General features: G+C 36.4%; 1 protein-coding gene across 1 annotated transcript in view; it reads right to left on the reverse strand.

Moving 5' to 3' along the window:
- The window catches only part of LOC129763020 (sodium-coupled monocarboxylate transporter 1-like), a 31,606-nt gene extending 14,919 nt beyond the window's left edge, over nucleotides 1-16,687 (reverse strand). Inside the window, exon 1 of the mRNA XM_055761728.1 lies at nucleotides 16,363-16,687. Coding sequence (XP_055617703.1) covers nucleotides 16,363-16,464 — 102 coding nt within the window. The 5' untranslated portion in view covers nucleotides 16,465-16,687. The remainder of the gene's footprint in view (nucleotides 1-16,362) is intronic.
- Nucleotides 16,688-24,854: the final 8,167 nt, after the last annotated feature.

The raw sequence follows: 24,854 nt of genomic DNA on the forward strand, positions 1-24,854 counted from the left end.
ATTTTCACTAAATACTTCTTTCAGTTCGGCTGCTGAAACAAAATGGAATAGGGATCCGAAGCCGAATTATCAACACCTAAAGAGAGAATGGATTACTCCTTTGAATTACTCAGCAAAAACAATGCCATTTCTCAACAATTGGAAACGACGATCGATTGCGGCATTCGCATACAAATTATTTTATAACACTGCTTTTATCAGTATGATTTCTTTGATATGGTGAAATATTCACTACACCATCTCAAACCATCGAGCAGAAACGAAATGGAGTTGGGAGAGAACAGCATAATACATAGGCGTGTGAGCTTGACCTTCCTCATCTAACATCAACTGGAGAACAAGTGGAGAGCCCGCGAAAACCACAGCAACGCGACAAATTGTAATTCGAATAAAAAACAATAATCTGGTATTCATTGCATTCACACTCAAGAGATTGCCCTCGATGGGTTTTTATATACATAAGATAATGAAAGGGCGTGGTCGAGACAACGCCATTTCACGATGTCGTGAGCTGTGCCGATAATTTATGGTCGATATGCAACCGAAGATAGAGAGCGAACGACTGCAATTCCTACGACCTAATCAACGATAGCGGCGTGATCAAGAATACATTCACTTGCGAGATGCTATCATAAGCAATGCTGACACAGCCTTGTCTTTGTTATTGCAAGGCCAGAACGTAATACGTTGTCATTACATTAATGCGCTTGTGATCAAACAAAAAATTAAGTCCGGTCTGATTCGATCCCACACATTGCTGGATGTATTCGGTTGAATGGCAGGAGCAAGGCTTACCTCCTACACACATTTTTAGTTTGGTTAGTCTAATTTGTCAACGCCCTGAAGAAATCGATAGTGTAATTTTCTCAGTTATTACAAATCTTTCTACTGATCAGCTACTCACCCGTATTCTGAAATCCAATCAAGTCAGAATTACCCAAACGGACGTGTTCCACCTCTAAGAATCCATAATCGTAATGGGACAAATATGATTTAAAAACGAAAATTATAATTGTGAAAATTTGCTCTACCGTACAAATATGTGTCCTATATAACAGACTAACACATTCTCAGCAAGTGGGGAAAATCTCGAACGAAGATTGTGTCTGATGATGATCTTTTATCAAGGTTAAAGTTTTGACGGAAATGCAAATAAAATTTATAGAAAAAAAATTAAGTTATTAACAATGGGTACCGTAATGTTGGCAGCATAAACATCAAACACACTTTCGTTCTAATCTTTACATTCATTCTTTTTTCGATAAAATTAGTTTTTTTAGATCGTTAAAATGTTTGAGATGCTTACAATAAATTAATCATTTTCTATTTAACAACTAACATATTAACTAGAAATAATTTGTATGACAGAACAACGGGTCAACTAGTAAGGTAATATAAAAAAACATTATCCATGTCTTGAGAAAGACAATTCAATTCCGCTGGACGCTCGTCAGCAGGCGTCGTTTACTTTACAAACATCAAAAGAGAAGTGAAGTGAAAATGAAACGTAAACATCAAATTCAAACTTAATCAAAAGTCCTTCTCTCCATGTCTTCAGAAAGAGGGTTCATTCCCGCTCGATGCTCGTCAGCAAACGGTGTTCACTCCACAAACATCAAACGAGAAGTTTTGGAATGAAATCCACGAATACTACCTCCTGTAAAGCATCTAATCGTGCGATGTAAGCGAGAGGGTGGGACTAGCTATGCAAATATGTGGCTTGTCGGTGAACGAAGTGCATAGAGAATGAGCCGCGTATGCGCTCGATTAATGCAACGATAATGTTATTCCAAAGCGGTCCAATCGGGTGCGAACAAGTGCATGTTCACTAAATGCACATATTGCCGCCTCAGCTTTCTTGGATTGTCAAAGATGATGATGTATTGAATTACTCAGGTCACATTACAAATGGTCAATATTCTTCCACAATCTCCTGACATCAATCTCAGTAAAAAAAAAACTGAGGAAGTTATCTGTGTAGGAAATTTAGAAACCATCAAATTTCTAAAAATAGTGATATTAAAAACCACATAATAAAAAAAAGGTTGAATATTCCTTCAGAATACACCAAAAAACTCATAGATAACGGCTAAAGACAGATAAAGATGATTGCAATGAACAAGAAATACCATACTAATGATGGAATTCTGAAATTGGTCAACGTCTTCGAAATCGAGTTGAGATTTCAACCAGCGTACGAATATGAGTTTGAGTCAATTTTCATACATTAGCACATACATTCGCCATTCTTAGAGAAATGAAAACCATTATTCTGGAAACAGATAGCAAACCTTTTAACTCTCATATAACACTACGACTTTATCTAAATAGAATGTTCCGAAAGGCTGTTTTCGACTTTCAAAAGAATGGAAAAGAGACAATTCGCTTTTTTTACTTCGGATATTGTTTTGTAATGCATGAATGTATTAGAAATAACTCTTTAGTGGAAAGCTTGGGTGGACCGAAAAGGTCCGCGTGGTGATATATATTTTGCGTGATTTTGTGGCAGCAGCTGAAAATTATTGATTCCTGATTAATTCTTGTTCTCGAGAGAGCAATACACAAGCTGACCATATGTCAAGGTTTGTCCTCATCGTCAGCAGCCCCAGACAATTGTGATTTGTTCCACCACCATTATCTACCTTTGATAAGGTATGAAATCAACAAACACTTTCCACCTGACGGTATGGTTTTCATACCGTCATGTGAAAAGTATCTTCATAAAATTTGAGAACAATATTTTCAAAAAAGATCAAAATTGCACTGAGTGTGACTTCTTTTATTCACAATACACTACCGATCCTCCGAAACGATTATCAGGCATCGCGTTGAGGAAAACCTCTATGCGAAGATAATGGCTGAAACGAGAATGGATGTTTTTCACAAAGACAATTCAGTTTATACTCGCGGAGTCTAGTTGATATTTTTTGTTCTACGCTACTTCTGCACAACAGTGTAAGCTCGGCACTACACAGTTTACTTTGTGCATATTCTGAGAATCCATTCTGGAGCGAACAAGCGGTCAAGTCAGCACGATAGCAAATCAGAAATTGACAATTTGCAGTAGTAGCTGTAGTGTTGAACTACAGAGGCTTTCAGCATTTGCAGTGCATTCGGCTCTAGCATTAAAAAAGGCCAATTAGGAAAACTAAAGCAAACAGTCGGCCTTGAGAAAAGTCATTTGGAAAGCCTCGAGAATTCCCGCCGCCCGGTTGCTAATCAGGTGACTGATGAATCCTGAATGTGACGATTTCCCAAAGCAGCAGCAATTAATATGTTGCTTCTTCTTCTGTTTTACCCTTGGACAGAATGATGCACGATGGTTAGCTACGGTTATTTTCACAATGGTATGGACATATTAAAATGGTACTTCGCAACAAGCTTCCACAAATCTCGAGAAGTACGTCATTCTGTCAAGGCGCGGAAGACAAGTCAGTACTTTAAGAAGAACCCGAACCTTTCCACCCGAGACTTGGCCAAAAAGGTCAATTCGTTGGAGTGGTTCGTCTAGCAGACTATGAAGCAGACTGGGCTACGTGTTTTTGAGGTCAGGAAGGCGCCAAACCAGACTGACAAGCAAAACACGATGGCCAAATGGCGTGCGCGGTTAAGTCAGGCTGTCTCGTCATGAACGACGATACATGCATCAAGGCAGACACCAAACAGATCCACTGCCTCGAGTTTTTTTGTTGGAACGTCCCGCATGGAGGTTCCGGAAGTGTTCCGAAAGAGAAAGACGGACAAATTCGCGAAGAAGTACCTGTTGTGGCAGGCGATCTGCGAGTACGGACAGTACAGCAAGCCGTTCGTTACAACTGGCACCATAAACGGTCAGATTTATCGAGAGGAATGCTTGCAGAAGCGCTTGCTGCCCTTCCTCCGCTCTCACCGTGGTCCCACGCTGTTCTGGCCGGATATCGCTTCGTGCCATTACACCAAGCCTGTAATGGATTGGTACGAAGCGAAGGGCGTTAATGTGGTTCCGAAGGAGGCGAACCCGCCAAATTCACCAGAACTTCGTCCGATCGAAGTGTTTTGGGCCTAAGATCTCATGAGCAGCGTCAAGAGACATGTAAGAGTATTCAGCTTGGGGGAGGAAATTCAATAAATGAATTATGCCAAAACATAGCTAATCTATAGTTATTTAATCCCTGAAAATTTGAGAAGTATCCGATTTAAATGGAATTTTTGGTGATCATTTTTGTGTGTCTCATTTTTTTCGAGTCCAATCTTTAGCAATGATACAACGATTGCAAATAGAATTACTATGGAACTCGCGTTCGCGGATAATCCGGTTCAACTGATTATAAACGCGTTATAACAACAACAAAATATCACAAAAAATAACATATGCTCAAGCAGCACCAGATTTACTTACCATCACAGCTGGTGCATCAGTTTCCTCTAATAATATTCATGAATGAAGAGAATAAATGAAGTTCAATTCAGCATCCACTGGTACAATCGGTACATGAAAACGATGTGGCAATTATTCAGTTACACGAGTGAACTCAATTCTTTTATTCAATACTAGACACAATCTAAACACCGTGCAAGAGTGTTATTTTAATCCAGTTAACAACCACAATTTCACTACATAACACTTGATATGACAAAAACAATTTAAAGCTTCTACCTAAAATATCGGAAAAGCTAATTTCACTAATAACCACTACCCGTAGCTTCTGTCCATTCCGCTTCAACTAACGCAATGTTTGCTCGAGTTGGCCTAGTTCAGATCACATGCTGCTCTGGAGTTCGGAAGTCGATTTTGAATTTCTGTCAATGCGCCCACGCGTCGTAATTTCGCCATACAGAGTTTCAACCTTGTAGAGTGCAGTGACTAGAACGCGCTCCTGGTTTGAACTTATCGAAATGAATTATCGGTCAATGCAAACTTCCTAGCATAGTTACGATACGATATTTGGAAAATGCTCACAGAACGATTCGATTATTGCGTGAAAAAAAGGATTTTAAGACGTCCATAATCTCCTTCTGGATTTACCGCAATTCGGTTGAATCCATAATAAGTTCCAGTTTCTTCAATGACTCTATAGACATTCAACATTTTTCAGACATTATTATCAAATCATCAATGCAAATTAATACACCAGAGCATCTCATACATTTCTTAACGATAAACATATTCAAATGAGTTTTGCCACATTCGTTTGGATCGAAACTAGTCATATTGACCCATTTTGGCTTAAACAAAATAAGTTATAATCAGGTGGTCCAAGTTCTAAGATATGTGTCGTATTGTTGTCATATTCATGGCACCTGGCACCAAGTGATTATTGCAATAGCTGGAGAACAGTGTTGGGTCAGTTTGTTGTTTTTTGTCGATTTACTCGAGCAGATGACTAGAAAATGTCGAGAGGAAGCGTTATGGTGAGAAAGAGTAGGGGTTGATTGAAGCTTATAAAATTATTAATCTACCAGTGTGCAAGAAGATGGTCTGCAAGACTTTGCATACCAGCCCCAACAACATTCGATTGAAAATGAACCTTAACTCTAATGTAAAAACAGAAACGTCTGGAGTTCGACAGACTCAACATGATAGCTCAGTAGGACATTATGTTTAACATGAAATCAGTCTCTAACGGTCATCTTATAGTGGTGGCACAATACCGGACTGATTATTTTGGACAATATTCTCTAGGTTATGGAATCTCCAGAAAGGCCAACTAATTATTAGCACTCCAAAGAATTTAATAACATTGAATAGTTGACCATGTATCGAGTATTGAATTATGTGCGGCTATAGAAGGGTTTTCCAAAAAAACCCTAGCCTAACAAACTATTATTATTATTCTCAATGACCTAATCAAGAATGCGGCTATAGAAAGTAGTCGTGTTGTATGGCAGGAGGTGTTGAGGTAGGGTTGCTAACTATAATTCAATCAGAAAGGAATGGAAAATCAGCAAGAATGAGAATAAAAGAATGGAAGAATGAAAATAAAATTCAGAGGAAGAAAACAAGATAGTTGATATTGGGTTGTTCGAGATGTCGAACATTGTTCAAAGTATTCCAGTTGAAGTTTTTTTTTCCATTCAGAAGACTTTCGATGGATCTGAACCTGTGATAATTTGGAGGTGCAATACATATCTAGTTATTTTAGCTGGTGAGATAGCACATTCCCGCTAGTTTCCAATATAAAGTATCGTGTTGTCAGAGATACATGAAGTTTGGCATTGCTCTGATGGAACTTGACGCATATTACATTGATTAGTTCTTGAAAGAATTCGCACTGGATTACATATTACATATTCTAACGTGGTGTTTGAATCATATATACTGTGAATATCCGGGCTCCTTGGAGTCTGCTGTTTTGTCCCGGAACTCGGTAAACACATCTGACCTCTGCTATGACTGGAGCGAGGAAGCCCCCTTTTCCGTGTGACGTGTTCAGATGAGCTGTCAGACCGAGCTCCAGGTCTGCTTGTCGGATTGCTATAAAAGATGCATATATGAATGGTGGGATGACCCTCTCTATAAGGGCATGGGGGCTGCCATACTAATGAAACACAATCTACGGCATAACTCGAGAACCAATCAAGCAAATGGAGCCAAATTTGGGATTTAAGGGTTTTTGGGTACGAGAAATGTTTCTATGATGGTATGACACCCCTTCCTCCTCTGGAAAGGAGAGGGGGTCCCTTAAAAATAATGCACATATTTCAGGCAAACATATTCCAACCAAACATGACAATTGAAAATTTTCGAAAAACTCTGAAGTAAAATGGCAAAATTCGAAAAATTCAATTCGCATGTGTTCTACAATTACATATCCCATGAACATGCGCTTAGTAGGAAATCGTCGAAGTGATAACGAAAAATAAATTTTGGGCGGGACGATGCTGACCCGGCAACAGCTAGTGTTATATAATTTTGTCGTAAAATGGAAAAATAAAATAAATGAATGTGAACGGGTAAATTTATAAGTGTTGGGTCCCGTTCATGAATTGCAAGAGATTCATTGCATTCATTGGAGCTGATGTACCGGTCAATTTGGTAGCTCATTATTTCGTCGTTTTGATTCATTCGAGGAGTATTAACATCGGTACTCTGAATTCGGAACACATTCATATTGCTTTCTTTTTTCACGGACTTGAAAATGTATTTATTGCTCTTCACCGAACTGCAGAGCTTGAAATTAATATGAGCTTTGAATGTTTGCTCAGCTGAGACGAATATGGTACTAACCAACGATTTGGAATGTTAATATTTGCGTTGTTGATATTATTGAATGATCATCCACCGTTATCAGAGTTTCAACGCTTTTGATCGTATTTTTTGAAAAATTCTTTGTACATTTCTATCTGCCACACCAGGTGAAAATATTTAAATCACCGCGTGGGCCATGAACCATGTTTGTGATAACAATATCGAACAGTTACGCATATTCCGGAATCCAATTGCTTTGAGCCCCGACCGGATCTCTCGGAATCCGATCGACCTCAATGCAATCGTGCTATGAAATGTGACAATCTTGCCTTGACGGAAAATAAACATCAAATTAATGATTCAATATTCGTGGAGCAATTTTCTCTCTATCAGATAAGCGGGCATGAAAGTAATTTTAAATTGCTAAAATTTGAATGAAAATCATTACTCTATGTTATTTGAATACTTAGAAGACATAGTCATAACTAATTGTCTATAAATTTTATTGAATTAACGTCAAAATTTTATCAACAATATAAAATCATTATCAGAGATAATTTTCTTTCAACATTTTTCCCCCTCGCAGAGAATATTACACAGAACACATATTAGAGACAATTCCATTTTTTTCGGTAGAATCCTTTCTTTCATTTTCAAAAACGTGTTCATTGAACCTGGAAATTCGTTACTATTTTCGCTCCACAGAAATGGAACACGAAACTCAATATCGAATTGCATGGCAAGGCTGCCACATTTGCAAAACTCGATTGAGCTTGCGTTGCGTTCCGTTCGGGTTGTTCTGATTCAATCGGATTTCAGAATACGGCAGAATAGTTGATCAGTAGATGGATCTGGAATTTCCGAGAAAATTACACTATTCCTTTGCTCAGGGTGTATTTTGTCGACTAACGAAACTAAAAATGTATAATGTACTCCTCCTCATACTCCTATAAAGTACTCCTCACTTTTGTCATTCAACCGAATACAACATGTGTACATGTTGGACGGAATTCGTGTAATGTTGTAATCAAGTTTATTAAAGACATGTTTTTGTTTGAACACACGTCATGGCAATGCAAACGTTCTGAAAAGGTAACAACAAAGGCTGTGTCGGTGTTGCTCATGATAGCATATCGCGAATGAATATGTTCTTCCTCAAACTATTTCTGTTGATTGTGTCATAGGAATCGAATTCGTTCGCTCTCTACCCTATATGCGTCTATGTTGTTGGCACAGCTCAAGACAGCGTAGAATGGCGTTATCCTGACCGCGTCGAATCATCAAACGACACACATAAGAATTAATCGAGCGGACTCTCTTGTTTGTTTCATCTCCTCCAACCACATGTTCGAAAATATTAATTCAAAATTAGTAATTAGGTTCTTAATGAATAAAGTACCTGGATCTGCATTAAATCTACACACGTGCTCTGCAGCCGGTTTAGACAGTTTTGAGTGACGCTTGGAGTTGAACGTTAATACCTCTTTGCCGGCTCAACGGAGTGGTATGATTATCATTTCATTTGAAAGACAAAATGACCAAGAGTTATATGGTTGTTAATTATTGACCCTGTTTCAATAGCTTTAAAATTGCTTTAAAAACAGACTATTGAAATCACATAAATTCGTATATAAGCAAGCGCACACTCGGAAATCCATTCAATTGTATTGCGATGTGAGATGCGGAAGGTTGCGCTCACACGCCTATGCATTATGTGGTTCTCTCCAATTCCATTTCGTTTCTGCAGCCGAACTGAAAGGAACATTAAGCGGAAATCTAGATATGGAAGATAATTCGATACTGATGGGTGCCATTGACTATGGATTTGATAGTAAAGAATACGGAATATTTAGGGGGTCTTCGTAGCCACTTGGTTTTGCGTTCGCTTACCAAGCGATCGATCGTGAGTTCAAACTCAGGGCCCTCAATTGACCATCTATGTGTTTTTATAGAATAACTACGTCCACGCAACCATCATCAGCGATGGAAATCGATCCACGGTCGAAATAAGATCGATTCATCCTGCTCTGCTCCGCAAGACACATCGGGCTGCTGTTCTATAAATAACCCAACAATGATCAATATCAACTGTCTCCGCTGTCCGGTCTGCTGAACAATGTAAGAACAGAAGGAATACTCTAACGCCTGAATGGCTACTACTGTGTAATCTACTTACCATAATGTAATGGAACAGAAAACTTAACGCCTAAATGGCTACTACTAACTACTGTGTAATTTACAATTTATAGAAACATAAACATATGTACATGTACACGATTAAAACCCGGCTCTGTTACAGCTAAAATTCTAATGAGCCTAATAAACAAATAAATGGGATAAAAAAAACGGAACATTTGATATAGTGTAGTGGATATTATATCACCATATCGAAGATATGACATTTATGAAAGCAGCGTTATAAAATTATTTGCTTACGAATGCCACAATCGATCGTCATTTCCAATTGTTGGGAAGGGGGTCTTATTTTTGTTGGGTAATTCCTAGAAGGAATCCATTCCTTCTCAAGCGTTAATACTCCTGCTCCGGATCAACGATGATTTCAACTGTCAGGGCTTGGAAGGGGGTACTATTTGCGCTGGGTATTTCAGAGGAGCGTTTGAGCGTTAATAATTCTTTTCCATCCAAACGAAGTGGTATGATAATCAGCTCAACAGCGTCTAGATTTAATCGAATTGAGGTTGCTTGCGCATGTGTGAAGTGAAAGTTCGAAAGTTGAAGCGAGCAAAGTGCCATCTTTCATTTAACACGTTGAGTGCCACGGTTTTATAGCGATTCTATAGGTATTTTTGAACGTATTAGGGCCAACGTTTCTTATCGTAGTGGAATGTATTTTTGTTCGAAAGGGAATGCTTATAAGCTTATATTCTTATATTAGTTACCTTCATTACCATATGTTATACTGTCAGTCACCGGTGACTGGCGAAGCCTGAGCGAAAACTCGGTGTCAGTCATCGGTGACTGACATGGCACTCAACGTGTTAACAACGTTAATAAATTCGTACTATTTGAATAACGAACGACGGATCAATTATTTGGTATTGTTTATATGACAATGACCCAAAGCACAAGTCACATAAAGTTTGTACATGATTACATTACAATTGCTCAAAAGTTTTTGATACTCCATCACAATCTCCAAACATCAGCCCAACAAAAACTATGGGAGGAATCTGAGTAGAAAAGTGCAACCATCAGATTTTTAAAAATAACGATTATAAAAACTACTTGATGGATGAATTTTTCTTCCGAATAAACCGAAAAACTCGTAGATAACAGCTTAAGCCAAAGACAGTAGCAATGAACAAGGGTTACCATATTAAAGATGAAATTCTGAAATTGATCAACGCCTTCGAAATCGAGTTGAAATTTCAACCATTTCAACCAACCAATATGAGTTTGAGTCAATGTTCATACATTCGCCATTCTTAGAGAAATAAAAACCATTATTCCGAAAACGGATAGCAATCCTTTTCATTCTCATAAGACACTATGACTTTATCTAAATAGAATGTTCCGAAAGCTTGTTTTCGACTTCCAAAGGAAGGGAAAATACATCTGCATGATGGGGTACGAGCACGAGTTTGTGTCCCTGTGTACAGCCATTCCATGCCAAACCGATATAGACCCAGCAAACATTAAATCGTATAATTTTGCACGTGCCAAGTCTTACAATAAATCAGAATAAATCAGAATCGCATATAATATCAATCAAAGTATGTATCGTGTATATTTGAAATCGCATAAAATGTAGAAACTCGATTTTATATACCATTATCAAATTAAGTCGCAATTCGGTATAATAAACATCAATTTTATGATATATATTGTCGTAAAATATATTTAATTCGCATCATATGCGTATATTACGCTAATGCAGTTTGTGTGTCGTATAAGCGTATAATTTAAATCGATTCAGTACTGTAGTAAATCGTGTTGCATGCTGAAGAAAATCATGAAACAGTAATCATATTAGATCCTAATAAAGATCATATTACATCATATTGAAATGTCAATGAAATGCTGATGCACTCGAAAGTTTTAACCACTGTTGAATTAAATTTCAGATAGCCGCGCGAGATAGCTGGTGGATGATAATCCAGACGACCGGAGTTCGAACCCACATCGGAGCAGTTTCCACCAACATCAATCTGTGTCATTTTAAACATTCATATTCCACTCCCAACATAAGTCAATCAAACAATTATTATTTCTACAAACATAAATACTCATATATAAAAATGGCGATTCGAGAGGTTATAATAAACATTTCACGAACATATTTTGCGCCATTTTTTTTTTGTATGTCTGTAATAAATCGTATATGAGTAAGGCAAAAGTCGTATTTGGTGCTTTGACAATTCATGAATATATTCATATTAGATCGCAATTCAATTCCAACATAATCGCTATTATAGCCGGTCAAAGTTTCATATTCATCCAAACAAATTCGGTAAGCATTTGCCATGTATGTATATGGCCTACACTTTTGCATGCATATGCCAGTTAGGCGCATTATATGCCAACCAAATTTTAGGGCATATGATGTTATACATACGTTTGTTATGCGATTTAATGTTTGCTGGGGAGTTTCTCAGATTTTCGGAAAAAGTGGTAGTACCGCTAAATTTTAGACTACTATTTTTTATTATGGTGTCCTTTTTCATTTTAGGGTGGTCCGAAAAATAGACTCTTTCTTCTTATTTCCGAAAATTACTTTCCTAAAATTCATAACTTTTGAACTACTGAACCGATTCAAATAATCGACATATCAAATTAAAGCTAAATAGCTATTCTTTCTTGGAAAAATATTACACTTGCATTTTCTTTTATTTTTATTATTGATCGTATTTGTTTTTTATAGTTTATATGGTCTCGGGATCGAGGGCGCTATATTTTTTTTATTGAAATTAATTTTTCAAACCACCCTAAAATGAAAATGCACAACCTAGTTAAAAACTTTAAAAATACGGGTTTAATATTTTGGGATAAGGTATAAAACTACCACTTTTCACGAAAACCACAATTCCGTCCAAGTTCTTATTTAGTTCATTGAAGCACTGCTGGAGGCGAGCATCCCTATCCGTTTGACCGATTAGGAAAACTACCCGATTAGTTACTAACGATTGGTAAAAGTAACCACAGCATATTCCGATCCGAAAAAGGCAACTGTTCGATAAATTTATTCCATGACAATACCCGGTAGAGAGGAGGCACACAACTTCACGCATCAATCGTCTCAGCTCACCCACGCCGTGCCAAAGCTAATTTACAGTTAAAAAATCGCCTTACAGTTCAGATTTCACTGCAAACGACAAACTATCCTTCCGGAGCTAAAAAGTTACGCCTGAAACAGTAAGATGTCACCAGGCGACGAAAATAGTTCGTATGACCGGGTGTTAATAACTTCCCGCCTCGACAGACAGCGAGTCTAGCGCTCAAGTCGCTGATAAATTATCCATCATTCCGTCGGAAGGCTCACGAAGCCGGACAGAGGTGTGTCGCCCAAAAATGACCAATTGTAGAAACAAACAAAACTCAGCTTTCGCACAAACATTTGCCTTTCGCCGAATGGAACACCGAATAATCTATACAGGAAGATAGTTGATGTGCGAAGACGAGTTCCGTTGGGGGAGGAATTTTGGAAAATAAACAACGAGCAACAATGCAATTTTTACGCGAATCCGGTTTGTCGCAGTTTGAATCGGCTTGCATTCGATGCAATTACCATGCGTTAAATACAAAAAAAAAGCGGAACACTAAAAATGGTTTGTCTTGTTAGGAAATCTTCCCCCCAATCATTTGTCATTCGAGATAGATAAAATCTCTTATGATAAGATCTTACACTGTCGGTAGTATTCCGTGATCTGTTAAATTTCCAGTCGAAACTATTTAAATCAGCTCATCCGGAAGTTTGGGCAGCTGTCATTTTAGTCATAATTCATTTCTTCGAAAAACCTTTCGCTTCTCTACGTAATCTCGCATCACCTCAACAAATCTGTTTGTATAATCGCCACCTGCAGATTTCCATCTGTGCTGTTACTAGAAGGTCATAAAAGGTGTACTTAAATATGATTGCAATATACATGACTCGTGATTCAAGATAAGATTTCTTCGCAGCGTCAAGTGGCCACCAGCAGCGTTGCACTATCAGAATACTTCCGATTGCTTACTGTAGTTACGTCAAGGGAATATCCCGGGAGTAAGTACACAATTAGCAAACGATCCATAAAAAACCAAACCATCGATAATATCGGTCAAGTGGTGAATTTCCCAATGAACGAACGATGCGACAATACAAATGCAATACACATTGTGACAGATTTGAAGTGTTACAAACACAAAAAGCTGTATTTTTCATACGATAGTGTTACTCTTAACAAGAAATAGAAACTATGACGTATATGACACATTGGTTGCTATTTATTGTTGTCTTGAATTATGGAGGCTTTAAACTTCTCCAATTCATTCGTTTCTAGCCTTGAAAATGGCTGATTTGTTGAACTGCTGATTTGTGAATGACACATGCCGGGTTCAGATGTCCTTGTTTGAGAAGAACCTAAACAAATTTTTAAAAAATTAAACAGATGATTTCCGAAAAAAGTTCAACTTAGATGGACCGAACGGATTCAACGGCTATTGGCGAAATTTGAGCGAGAAACCACGATTTCTCTTCTAAGAGATAGGTTTTTGATATTCTGTGTTTTCGGAAAGCTGGAAATTTATTTTAATATTCGGCAATTAGCTAAAAATGTTCAGAGATAGGCGTAAAACGGAACTTTTTTCAGTATGTGAACAGTATGTTATACAATGACGCACTGAAACAATGACACGATTGAGAGCAGTGTTGAAAAAAATCATCTTCGCTAAGCTCAAATGCATAGATTTTCGGGCTAGGTTGCATCGAAACCCTGTATATTCCAAACGAAAATCGAAATGACGGGTCCAGACAACCAGTGAATATGACCAAATGAACTTTTTTTCTTCAATATGTTTTGAAGTTTTTTTTCCACCCAGTGTCATTTTCATCTTGATTATTCAAGATGCCAGAATTGAGTGTCATTTTAGCCAACTGAATGTCAACTGTTGTTTACTTTTAACCTGAGGCAGCTGTGTGCGGTTGGTTTTTATTTATGCCGTTGTTACCGTCTCGCCAAACAAAAACCTGCGCGATTTCTTGCAAAGTTCGTTTCATCGAACTCTGGCGTTTCTGTTCTCTAAATGGTCCAGCCTGACTAGCCTGACAGCCTATTTTTTTAATTTTTTAATTTGGACTCAAAATCAACGCCAGTACTAATATCGTTTCGGATGTGATGAATATCAATTTGCTGCTGTTGATATTTAAAATATAAATGACAGCTAAGTTATGAACCCCACTCAATGTCGCATTCATTCTTTATGGCAAATTTGTTCATGCATCAGCGGTATGATGAACTCGTTTGTTATTGTCATCAATATAATGAGGGCAGTATACTTCAAGCTGAAAAAAGTCACAGGAGGGTTGTGTCCGAGACCGCATAGTTGACGTAGGATTCCGTTAGGCTATCTGTTAATTTTAGATATGTATGAAGAATTACATTGTTAAACTCTTTGTTAATGATTTGGTGGGCCTGAAAAGGACCCTTTCGTTTGGTTGTTGGGTATTGTTTGTTCATTCCACCAGTGTTTAACAGGTGATGATGACAGAAGGATGGGAAAACAGTCGTTGGATGATGCGTATCAGATGAAATATAGCGAAGTGGAACGATATATAATGAAAACCATCCTCTACGATCCTAGACGAATGACTCCTGTGTTATGAATCGATGAAATAAAGGAAAAAACTCACCAATGTAATAAAAGATAATTACCAATTCCGAACACAATTATCAATTTTTCTCAAAGTAAAAACATGTTACTTTAATATACAGAAAACATATTTGAAATGGAAAAGGTATTTTTTTTATATTTTTTTACTTTCTGAGTGTTTATTCAATTCAATGCTAATTTTAATTGGACTAACAACACTAATACTATATGCAGAGCATATGGGAAATCACTTTTTTTAATATTTCTTCACTTTTCCAATATTTCTCGCCGTATAAACTTTCCTTGGGTGAAAATGAACACAACAAAACAGACAGCTTAACCCTCTACAGCCCAAGCCCGCCTTTAGACATTATTTTCAATGATCACCCCCACTAGAACGTCTTTAGAATATTTTCATCTATCACACATACACATTGTTTTTTGCTGGCAGCTTTCTGCTAGGAGTATCTTATGTTGAAAGTCGGAAATTCGAGATAAAAGTGGAGTAGGTTTTTTTAGATAAATAAAAGACTTGGGCGGTAGAGGGTTAAACCAAAAGATTCGTTCTCGAGCGAAAATGAAAATTGAAATAAATCGTTTCATATATCAAACCATTTATAACACAACTGCTACCATATATAATTTTACACTTACACTTGTGCTAAATTTTTCACAATACACGATCGGTCATTGATATGAAATTTCACGAAGCAACCAACATTCAAGTTCCAAATTTAAATTTTATTTGCTAGGATTAATCGTATCACTCACCTTACTTGCAATATAAAAATGCCCCCGACTTGCATATATTTGCAACGCCGTTTCCCCCCAGGCTGCTTGGTTTTGATGTCTCTGTTAGGGACCCGTCGCATGTGTCGTCAATTACGAACAATCAGAAGTGGGTATTTCCGTTAGGATAGGGGTTGAGATTTTTCATTGTTCGATAGTTAGTTTCATGACTTATATTATCTTCTTCAATATAAAAAATTGTTATAGAGTGCCGAAATCGATTGACGCAAAAATTTCATCAATCCATCATGACTGTGCAATAAGCGTTTGAAATTGGACAATTTTCACGATGTACTTGATTTTTGATTTTCGATTTGTACCCCAATATGTTCCCGAAAGACGTAATCCTACGTCAAAAGTCATTTACACTGAAATAAAATCATATTCGTTACTCGTGAATATTTGTTGATATTTCAAGACACTAATTGAGAGGTTACACAAATTTTATCTGACAATCAGCAAATCTTATTTAATGTGTTTTAATAATTAGGAAATTGAAATATCATGTATAATTATTATTCCAGAAGAAGCACTATAGAGTTGCCTCAAGTAAACAGTTAAAAATCGAGCAAAGTGAAACGTGAGCAAATGTAACTTACCACAAAGGTGTTGCACAGCTGGAATACAGAATACTCGTTGTCTAGCATTCTAGCAGAATTTATGTAATCCACGGTAGCCTGAACATTCAACTCGTTTACCATGCATTCTGAAGATATCACCTCACCAAAAACGACGCGAACTGTTTGGGATCAATTGAACCTTTTTATCCACCTCCACTTAATCCATCGAAATATAGACTCAACTCAGTTGCGTTCCGCGCCAAAACTGTTTCACTCGTATGATGTTCATGCTACTACCACTGGACAGATATGATAACGAGCAGTGGATAGCATCTACATGAACGCTCATCCCCTAATGATAGTCTCTCGTATTACAATGCAATTTTGTGCTTGCACTGTAACCACAGCAGTAACGCTGTAACAATCCCAAAACTTCTAGTTTTACCGCTAATGTTTGTTCGACGTGAATATGGAAGCGAGTCAGCCAGCCAACATGTGCTTGAAAACGGTAAATATCAATAATCTGTTTCACGTGAGCCCTATATGTCCGACCGATCAAAACAAGGAAAATGTAAGCTCATAATGAGAAGACAAAGTGGTGGTGGTAATTTAAATCAGTCTGATGCACATGACTAGGGATAGAAAAATAATGAATGCATTATAGATGTGCGACACATGTGATGCAGCACTTGAAAAAATGGCTGTTCAAAAGTTCAATTTCGTCTCGGAAAACGGTAGAACGTCTGATAAAAAAAATTATGACTCGAAATCCAGATGTCTGATTGAAATTGCTGTGCATCATGCAACGTTGTTGTGAAATCAATTAACTGTTTAGGAAAAATAACAATCTGAATACGACGTCGAAAAATCTTACTCAAAGTTTGAGTTTAAAATTAATAATTTTTATAGCTCAAAACATGACCCCTTCAATATTTTTTAAAACTTTTTTAACCGTTTGATTATATGTATTTTTTTTTCCTATGAATAACCTTCTCGAGATATTTCCGGTTTCTCGAGGAGGCCAGCTGATTTGTCATGGAACTGCTCGATAGACGAATTTCATGCCAACTCGACTGGTAAAAAAAACATTGGTCATTTAAGCAACTTTCGTACTTGAAATCTCCATAAAAGAATTAAAATACTTTTTGATAAGGACCAAAGTGTTTTTCTTGATTTTTTAGGAAATTTTCTAACTCTTAAAACAAAAACTTGGTAGGTATAAAGTTTTAGTCAAAGAATGAAATGTTTTCATCAAAAAATACCATTTTTTTAAATGGCTTCATGTTTCTCAAAAATGTTTGTTTTAATTCTCAAAAAGTTATATGAATAGCCGGGAGATGGGTATTTTAGCAGGGAAAAAAATTTCTAACAACAACTGTTTCATGTTCTCTTTGAAAAAAAATAGGTGGGTTATATCTATGATATAAACGCAAGGTTGACGTGATACTACCGTTGACATAGTATTCCTTTGTTTGTATTAATTAAATTATTGATTGAATGAAACAATTTTCGAATTCAATTGAACTCAACATTTTTTGTGTGTAAGTAAAGAATTTGAACAAACGCCATGTAATGTAAGGCACCTTGGTTTCGATGGCTGTGTTAGGGAACATATTTCGGTGGGAAAAACATATTTTTTGAGAAAAATGAGTCCCTACTAATGATAGATACCATCTGAAATATTGGTCCTAAAAATTTTTTTTTTCGAATGAAATTTGTTTGAAAATTTGTTCTAAATCATTTCTTACATTATGAGCTCATATCATGAATTCATCCCCATGCAGGTTGATCCTTCTTCGTATACTCCCAACCGTTTTTGTTTTCCTGACTACATCAATTCCTCTGTACATTTTGATCTGTTCAGAAAATCCATGGAATTCCAGATTATCATCGATCGGGGATCGTTCCTACGATCTTCAATGCAGAGTATGGGCGTATCAATTGTGATAATATGTACTTTACTGATGGGTCCTCTATGAATGAGTCCACAGGATTTGGAGTGTTCAACGAATTTTTTAGCACCTCCCACAGTCTTCAGAATCCTTGCTCAGTGTATATTGCTGAATTGGCAGCAATACATTGGGCGCTGGACAGCGTCGCCTCACGACCTGCTGAACACCATTACATTGTAACGGATAGTCTTAGCTCTGTCGAAGCTATCCGTTCAGTGAGGCTGGAAAAGCACTCGCCGTACTTCCTTGAGAGAATACGAGAAATTTTGAGTGCTTTATCCAGACGCTGTTATGTCATTACCTTTGTCTGGGTCCCTTCACATTGCTCAATTCCGGGTAATGAGAGGGCTGACTCATTGGCAAAGGTAGGTGCAATTGAAGGCGATATTTTTCAGCGTCAAATCGCATTCAATGAATTTTATTCTTTAGTCCGTAAAAATACCATCGCTAACTGGCAACGTAAGTGGAACGAAGATGAATTGGGTCGGTGGCTTCACTCGATTATCCCTAAGGTTAGCCTCAAATCATGGTTCAAAAGTCTGGACTTGAGTCGGGACTTTATTCGCACCTTCTCTCGACTCATGTCCAATCACTGTTCGTTAGACGCGCTACTCTTTCGTTTTAATCTTGCCGATAGCAATATCTGTGCTTGTGGCAAGGTTACCACGACATCGAACACGTTGTTTGGTCGTGCGAGGTGTATCTTGTTGCCAGATCGAATTTACAAAACTCTCTTCGGGACAGAGGAAGACATCCCAATATGCCGGTGAGAGATGTGTTGGCTCAGTTAGACCTTGATTACATGTCCCAAATATATGTCTTCCTAAAAGCTATCGATCTTCGTGTGTGATTGTCCTTATATACTTATATTCTCCTTTTCCTTTTCCTTCGCGAGAAATGAAATCCCTTCTTACTAACAATAGAATGAGGTGAAATGTAAATACATATTAGATATAAGATAGGCTTAAGAATTGAGTATGATGAATGTGAGTACGAATGTGAGTATTAACATTCTCAACATATCCTTATATCTCTTCCTTTTACTGAAAAAAAAATGTCACCCTTCTAAACTCGAGCAAACCGCGAGTAATCGGTTCTCTACTTCAATAACATTAGGATTAATGAAAAATGTTTATATATACTTGTAACAATACAGATAGGAGTTTGGCTCCTTTAAACTTATGTAACTGAGCTTGTAAAAATAAACGATTTGATAAAAAAAAATTCATACATTTAATTAATTGACCCAAATTTTGTACGAATTATACTTTTTGCGTTGGATTTTTTTGTAAGAAATTTAAAGTGAAGCTTTGGCCTTTTACCATATGACTACGTCTAACCGGAAGATATAGGGGATAAAATAAAAAACCAGGCACTGAACATGTTGGGAAAATGAAAGATTTCGAACACTCACGTGGTCTGTTCAAAAAGTATCGCGATCGCAAAATCGAAGATGAATCAAAACACGTGTAAGAAAAACAGTTATCAAAAATTAACTGAACGATCAAAATAGCCGTACTTGTCAGCATAAGTGAGAGACATGAGTACCAACATAATGCCAGAATCAAATATACGTAACCGGCGTAAATTCGAAAGTCGCGATACTTTTTGAATAGACCTCGTATAACTCGAACATTTATTAATAGATCATAGAGCATTTATTAATTAATTAATAGATTACCACCGCCACATTACAAAGATGTTTTACATCAATTGAGAGGAAATATTTCTACACAACTATCACGATGAATAACTCATGAGATGAGATTTGCTCCCCAAGCGCAATCATTTTGTTTCGTAGAACAGTTTGCAATGAATTTTTGGAATATAGTATTAGAATATTTCCGTTAAATCTAGGAAACATCAGCTTCAAGACGGTTTAAGATTATACCAATTGTTTCATGATCCGAGATTTTGTTGTCATTAATAGTTTGAACCACTCCATTGTCAAAATTTGTAAAAATGAAATCAAAAGTCGTTGATGTTATTCTTGTAAATTTGGTGTGTTTAGTAACCCTTTTGTTTGAATCCGGAGGCTTTAGTTAGTGATTTCAAATCAGCAGATTTTGAATCCTCTGCCCAATCAATGTTAAAATCACCAGTTCATTTTTCACGATTCGTTTTTCTTAATGCAACAGATTTTTGTTTGTATCCATACGTCCTCTAAAAATACTAAAAAGTCCTTAACACTTATACTAGGTGAATGGTATATTGATGGTGTTGTTCCAACGGAATAATTTTCACTTTGGTAAACATTCGCTAAAAGGATTATGTTCATTTAGGAAATCAAACTATACAAAATGAGCTCTATTGGTTTAAGAGTTTATTCACTTGTAATATTTAACTTGCGATATGTAACACATACGAAATCTTAAGCTTGAATGGTTGGAAAAACACTTAAGCTCATAATGTACATGGATACGTCTCCAGTATGCACAGATCTGGACAAGTAATTCACCATTGTGTATTTAACAACATTAAATCTATTTAACCCTCCTGTACTCGCGTGCAAAATCATAACTCGTATACTCGCGCACGGTGTCACAGACCGAAAATTGAACTTCTCTGTAATGTTGACATTGAGTATTTTTCAGGCTTTATTGGCATTTATTTGAAGAAGAGGGTATGATTGAATGGAAAAACTCAAAAACAAATGTTTTCTTCGTCTTTATTATGTCAGAATAGTCATCTAATTCAGCCTCCTTTAAAGTTGAGTATTTTTTGATACTTCAACACAAATAACGAAATTCGAATTTTTCACTGTTATTAATTAAAAGTTTGCAACTGAATATAATTCATGGAAGTATAAAGAACTATAAAATAACATTAAAACGTATTATTCGATTGTGGTTTCATTGGAGTAAGAATCAGCATAACTGCATGCTCGAAACAAACATATGTTTTACATTTCATGCCGTTGTTGCGTGTTTTTCGGGTCTTTTAATGAAGAGAAGAATGTATAACGACCTTCTTCACAATTACCAGCTGATAAAGGTTCTGGAGTATAATGTTTGCATATTTCTAATTATTTGTCTCTGTTTTCTTGGTAAACTAAGAATTAATGCTTTTTTTGGATGGGGTATAAAAAGATGATATAAAAGGATTTCTAGGAACTTTCTTTTCTTTTTCTTGTTTTCTTGTCGATATTGTCCATTATAAAAAAAAATATCCCCGAAACTAGAACTGTTTAAAATTACCAGAGACTACCGATTAGTTTATAGTTTACCGTTTACAATTCATCCACAAGTGAAATTCTTTCACAAGTGTGTATATGTATGACCATTATATTTAGTATGACCATTCCCAGCAAACATTAAATCGCATAACAAGCGTATATATAACATCATATGCCCTAAAATTTGGTTGGCATATAATGCGCCTAACTGGCATATGCATGCAAAAGTGGAGGCCATATACATACATGGCAAATGCTTACCGAATTTGTTTGGATGAATATGAAACTTTGACCGGCTATAATAGCGATTATGTTGGAATTGAATTGCGATCTAATATGAATATATTCATGAATTGTCAAAGCACCAAATACGACTTTTGCCTTACTCATATACGATTTATTACAGACATACAAAAAAAATGGCGCAAAATATGTTCGTGAAATGTTTATTATAACCTCTCGAATCGCCATTTTTATATATGAGTATTTATGTTTGTAGAAATAATAATTGTTTGATTGACTTATGTTGGGAGTGGAATATGAATGTTTAAAATGACACAGATTGATATTGGTGGAAACTGCTCCGATGTGGGTTCGAACTCCGGTCGTCTGGATTATCATCCACCAGCTATCTCGCGCGGCTATCTGAAATTTAATTCAACAGTGGTTAAAACTTTCGAGTGCATCAGCATTTCATTGACATTTCAATATGATGTAATATGATCTTTATTAGGATCTAATATGATTACTGTTTCATGATTTTCTTCAGCATGCAACATGATTTACTACAGTACTGAATCGATTTAAATTATACGCTTATACGACACACAAACTGCATCAGCGTAATATACGCATATGATGCGGATTAAATATATTTTACGACAATATATATCATAAAATTGATGTTTATTATACCGAATTGCGACTTAATTTGATAATGGTATATAAAATCGAGTTTCTACATTTTATGCGATTTCAAATATACACGATACATACTTTGATTGATATTATATGCGATTCTAATTTATTCTGATTTCTTGTAAGACTTGGCACGTGCAAAATTATACGATTTAATGTTTGCTGGGTTATATTATCTGAAAAAAAAAAACTGTACGAAAGTCAAACATTTATATTTTGCTTTTGAACGTATGAATCTAACGACGAATATATCGACGAATAGTTAATATATGGATTCGTTCAATCCAGTTACAAAAGGGACTGAAATCAAATAAGAATAGTCCGGTAATAATCTTATGCATTATATTCAATAAATATTCCATGCCACTAACATTAATTTATACATTTCATTCAACAATATTCTAGAACATGAAAAAAGGCACTTATCCAAAAAAGTTACTCCTATACTCGCATCGGTGTGTCAGACCGAAAGTGTTAAAAAAATGGCGCACGCCTCCTTTGTACTAATACATACGATACGCTAAACGATGACGAACGACGAATGACTAAACTAGAGAGAATCGCAAAGCCGTAGTGTTGATATCTTCTGAGAAATTAACGAATTATTGATTTCTCGGTCTGACAGACCAATGCGCGAGTGTAGAGATGTTAAATTTGACATTTCTATAAGGTTTGTTTCCACCATAACTAATACTTTCGGTTTTATGTTGAACAACAGTAATTCCGTTTCGTCGAAATGTGTGCGCAAACCGGCAACATTCAGATAAAGTAACTCATGTTTATAATTCACTGGATTGGATTGCCAAACGGAGTAGTCTACCAATTTCTTCTTCCTATCATTTTTACGCAGGAATATAAGACAGTTAGCACTGCATTGATTTTTATCAATGTCAATTTTCCGCTCTTTTTTTTATTTGCTGTCAAATTTGTAAGCAAATAAAAAAAAGAGCGGAAAATTTCTTCAGATGTACAGTTTTCGAACTCATGATTATTTCCGCATTTTGGACATACGCTCAATGTAGCTTTGCAATCTGCAATCTCATGGCCGTAATCACAACATTTGAATCGTCAATGCATCAACAATTCGACATTTCTCAAAACCACAAAACTATTTTGCTCTATTTTTCATCAACTTTGTATATAACCACTTCTATAACCGCACTATATTAATTATTAGGTTGGGGGAAAAATAATCCATTATTTTTTGGTGAAATTCAAAACTATTTTTAATATGCTTCGGATTGTCCGATTTGGGTCAAATATACACCGTTTTGTTGGAAAATTTGTTGCCATTCTAATGGCTCCATAATGTCTCTATCATAGAGGTCTTGGTCCTTATTATCGAAAAACCATAGTAATAGATTTTTACAATCTTCTCTTGATCCCAATTTCTCATCATTCTGGAAATTTTCCAGTGCGAGAAAAGGTGATAATCGTTTAGTGCCAGGTCCGAACTGTATGGTGGATGCATTAAAACATCCCAATCAAGCTCTCTGAATTGTGTGGCCTTGCGTTGTCCTGATGGAAGACAACACCTCCTCCCAGGGTTGCCAACTATAATTTTCAAAAATCAGGAAAAATCAAAATCAAAATCAGGAAGAAATCAGAATAGCGCATATTGGGTTGCCGGAAAGTTCGTGACGATTTTCGTGAGAACAAAAGCATCATTTTTAAAGATAGATAAATGTATAATTTTGGTCTAAAATAAATTGTCATCTTTCATGTAACTTAAAATTATATCCTCCCAGAATGTGTTTGCTTTTGCATCGAAAACTGTTCACGATATTTTCGATACTATCTAGAGAGTCGAACTTTTGTCCTTGAGAGAATTTTGCAAGGACCTGAACTGCCGTTCTACGCATAGTTGTCCCATGTACCAAAATCAGCAGCTGGGAAAAATGCAATTAATGTTTTCTACCATATTTGTCTACCGGAAGTTTCAAGCATTTCAATTTAGCAATACACCGGGGTTTTCATAAGCAGTAAACTATTGTCTAATGAAATGTGAAAAGTTCCCCTCACTTGAATCAATCGAGCTTGTATATGGGTTTAAAAATTCACGGTGGAACAGTTATGCCTAGAATATCAGCATGGTACAATTGTACTTGATGTTGTTTTTGACGTAGGACTACGTCAAACCGGAAGATATAGGGGGTGAAATGGAAATCTAGGCACTGAACAAGTAGGAAAAAATGCAAGATTTGGAACGCTTATAACTCGAGCATTTCTCAATAGATCGCAAAGGTTTTTGCATCAATTGATAGGAAATATATCTACGCATCTATCATAACGAATAACATTTCATTTTTCTTGAGATAAATAATTGAATAATTGTGAAATATCAAGCATTGTCAAAATGCACTATGTGCCCATTTTTGATTGGTCCATTTTGTGCTCCTCAAATCGTACCGACCAAAACGGGCAACCAGAGCAGCAGCGGAATAGAATGAAGCACGATTGGAAAGTAAAAAGAAGAAAATGAACGA

Source organism: Toxorhynchites rutilus, chromosome 1, assembly GCF_029784135.1.
Source record: "Toxorhynchites rutilus septentrionalis strain SRP chromosome 1, ASM2978413v1, whole genome shotgun sequence".
Lineage (NCBI taxonomy): Eukaryota > Metazoa > Arthropoda > Insecta > Diptera > Culicidae > Toxorhynchites > Toxorhynchites rutilus.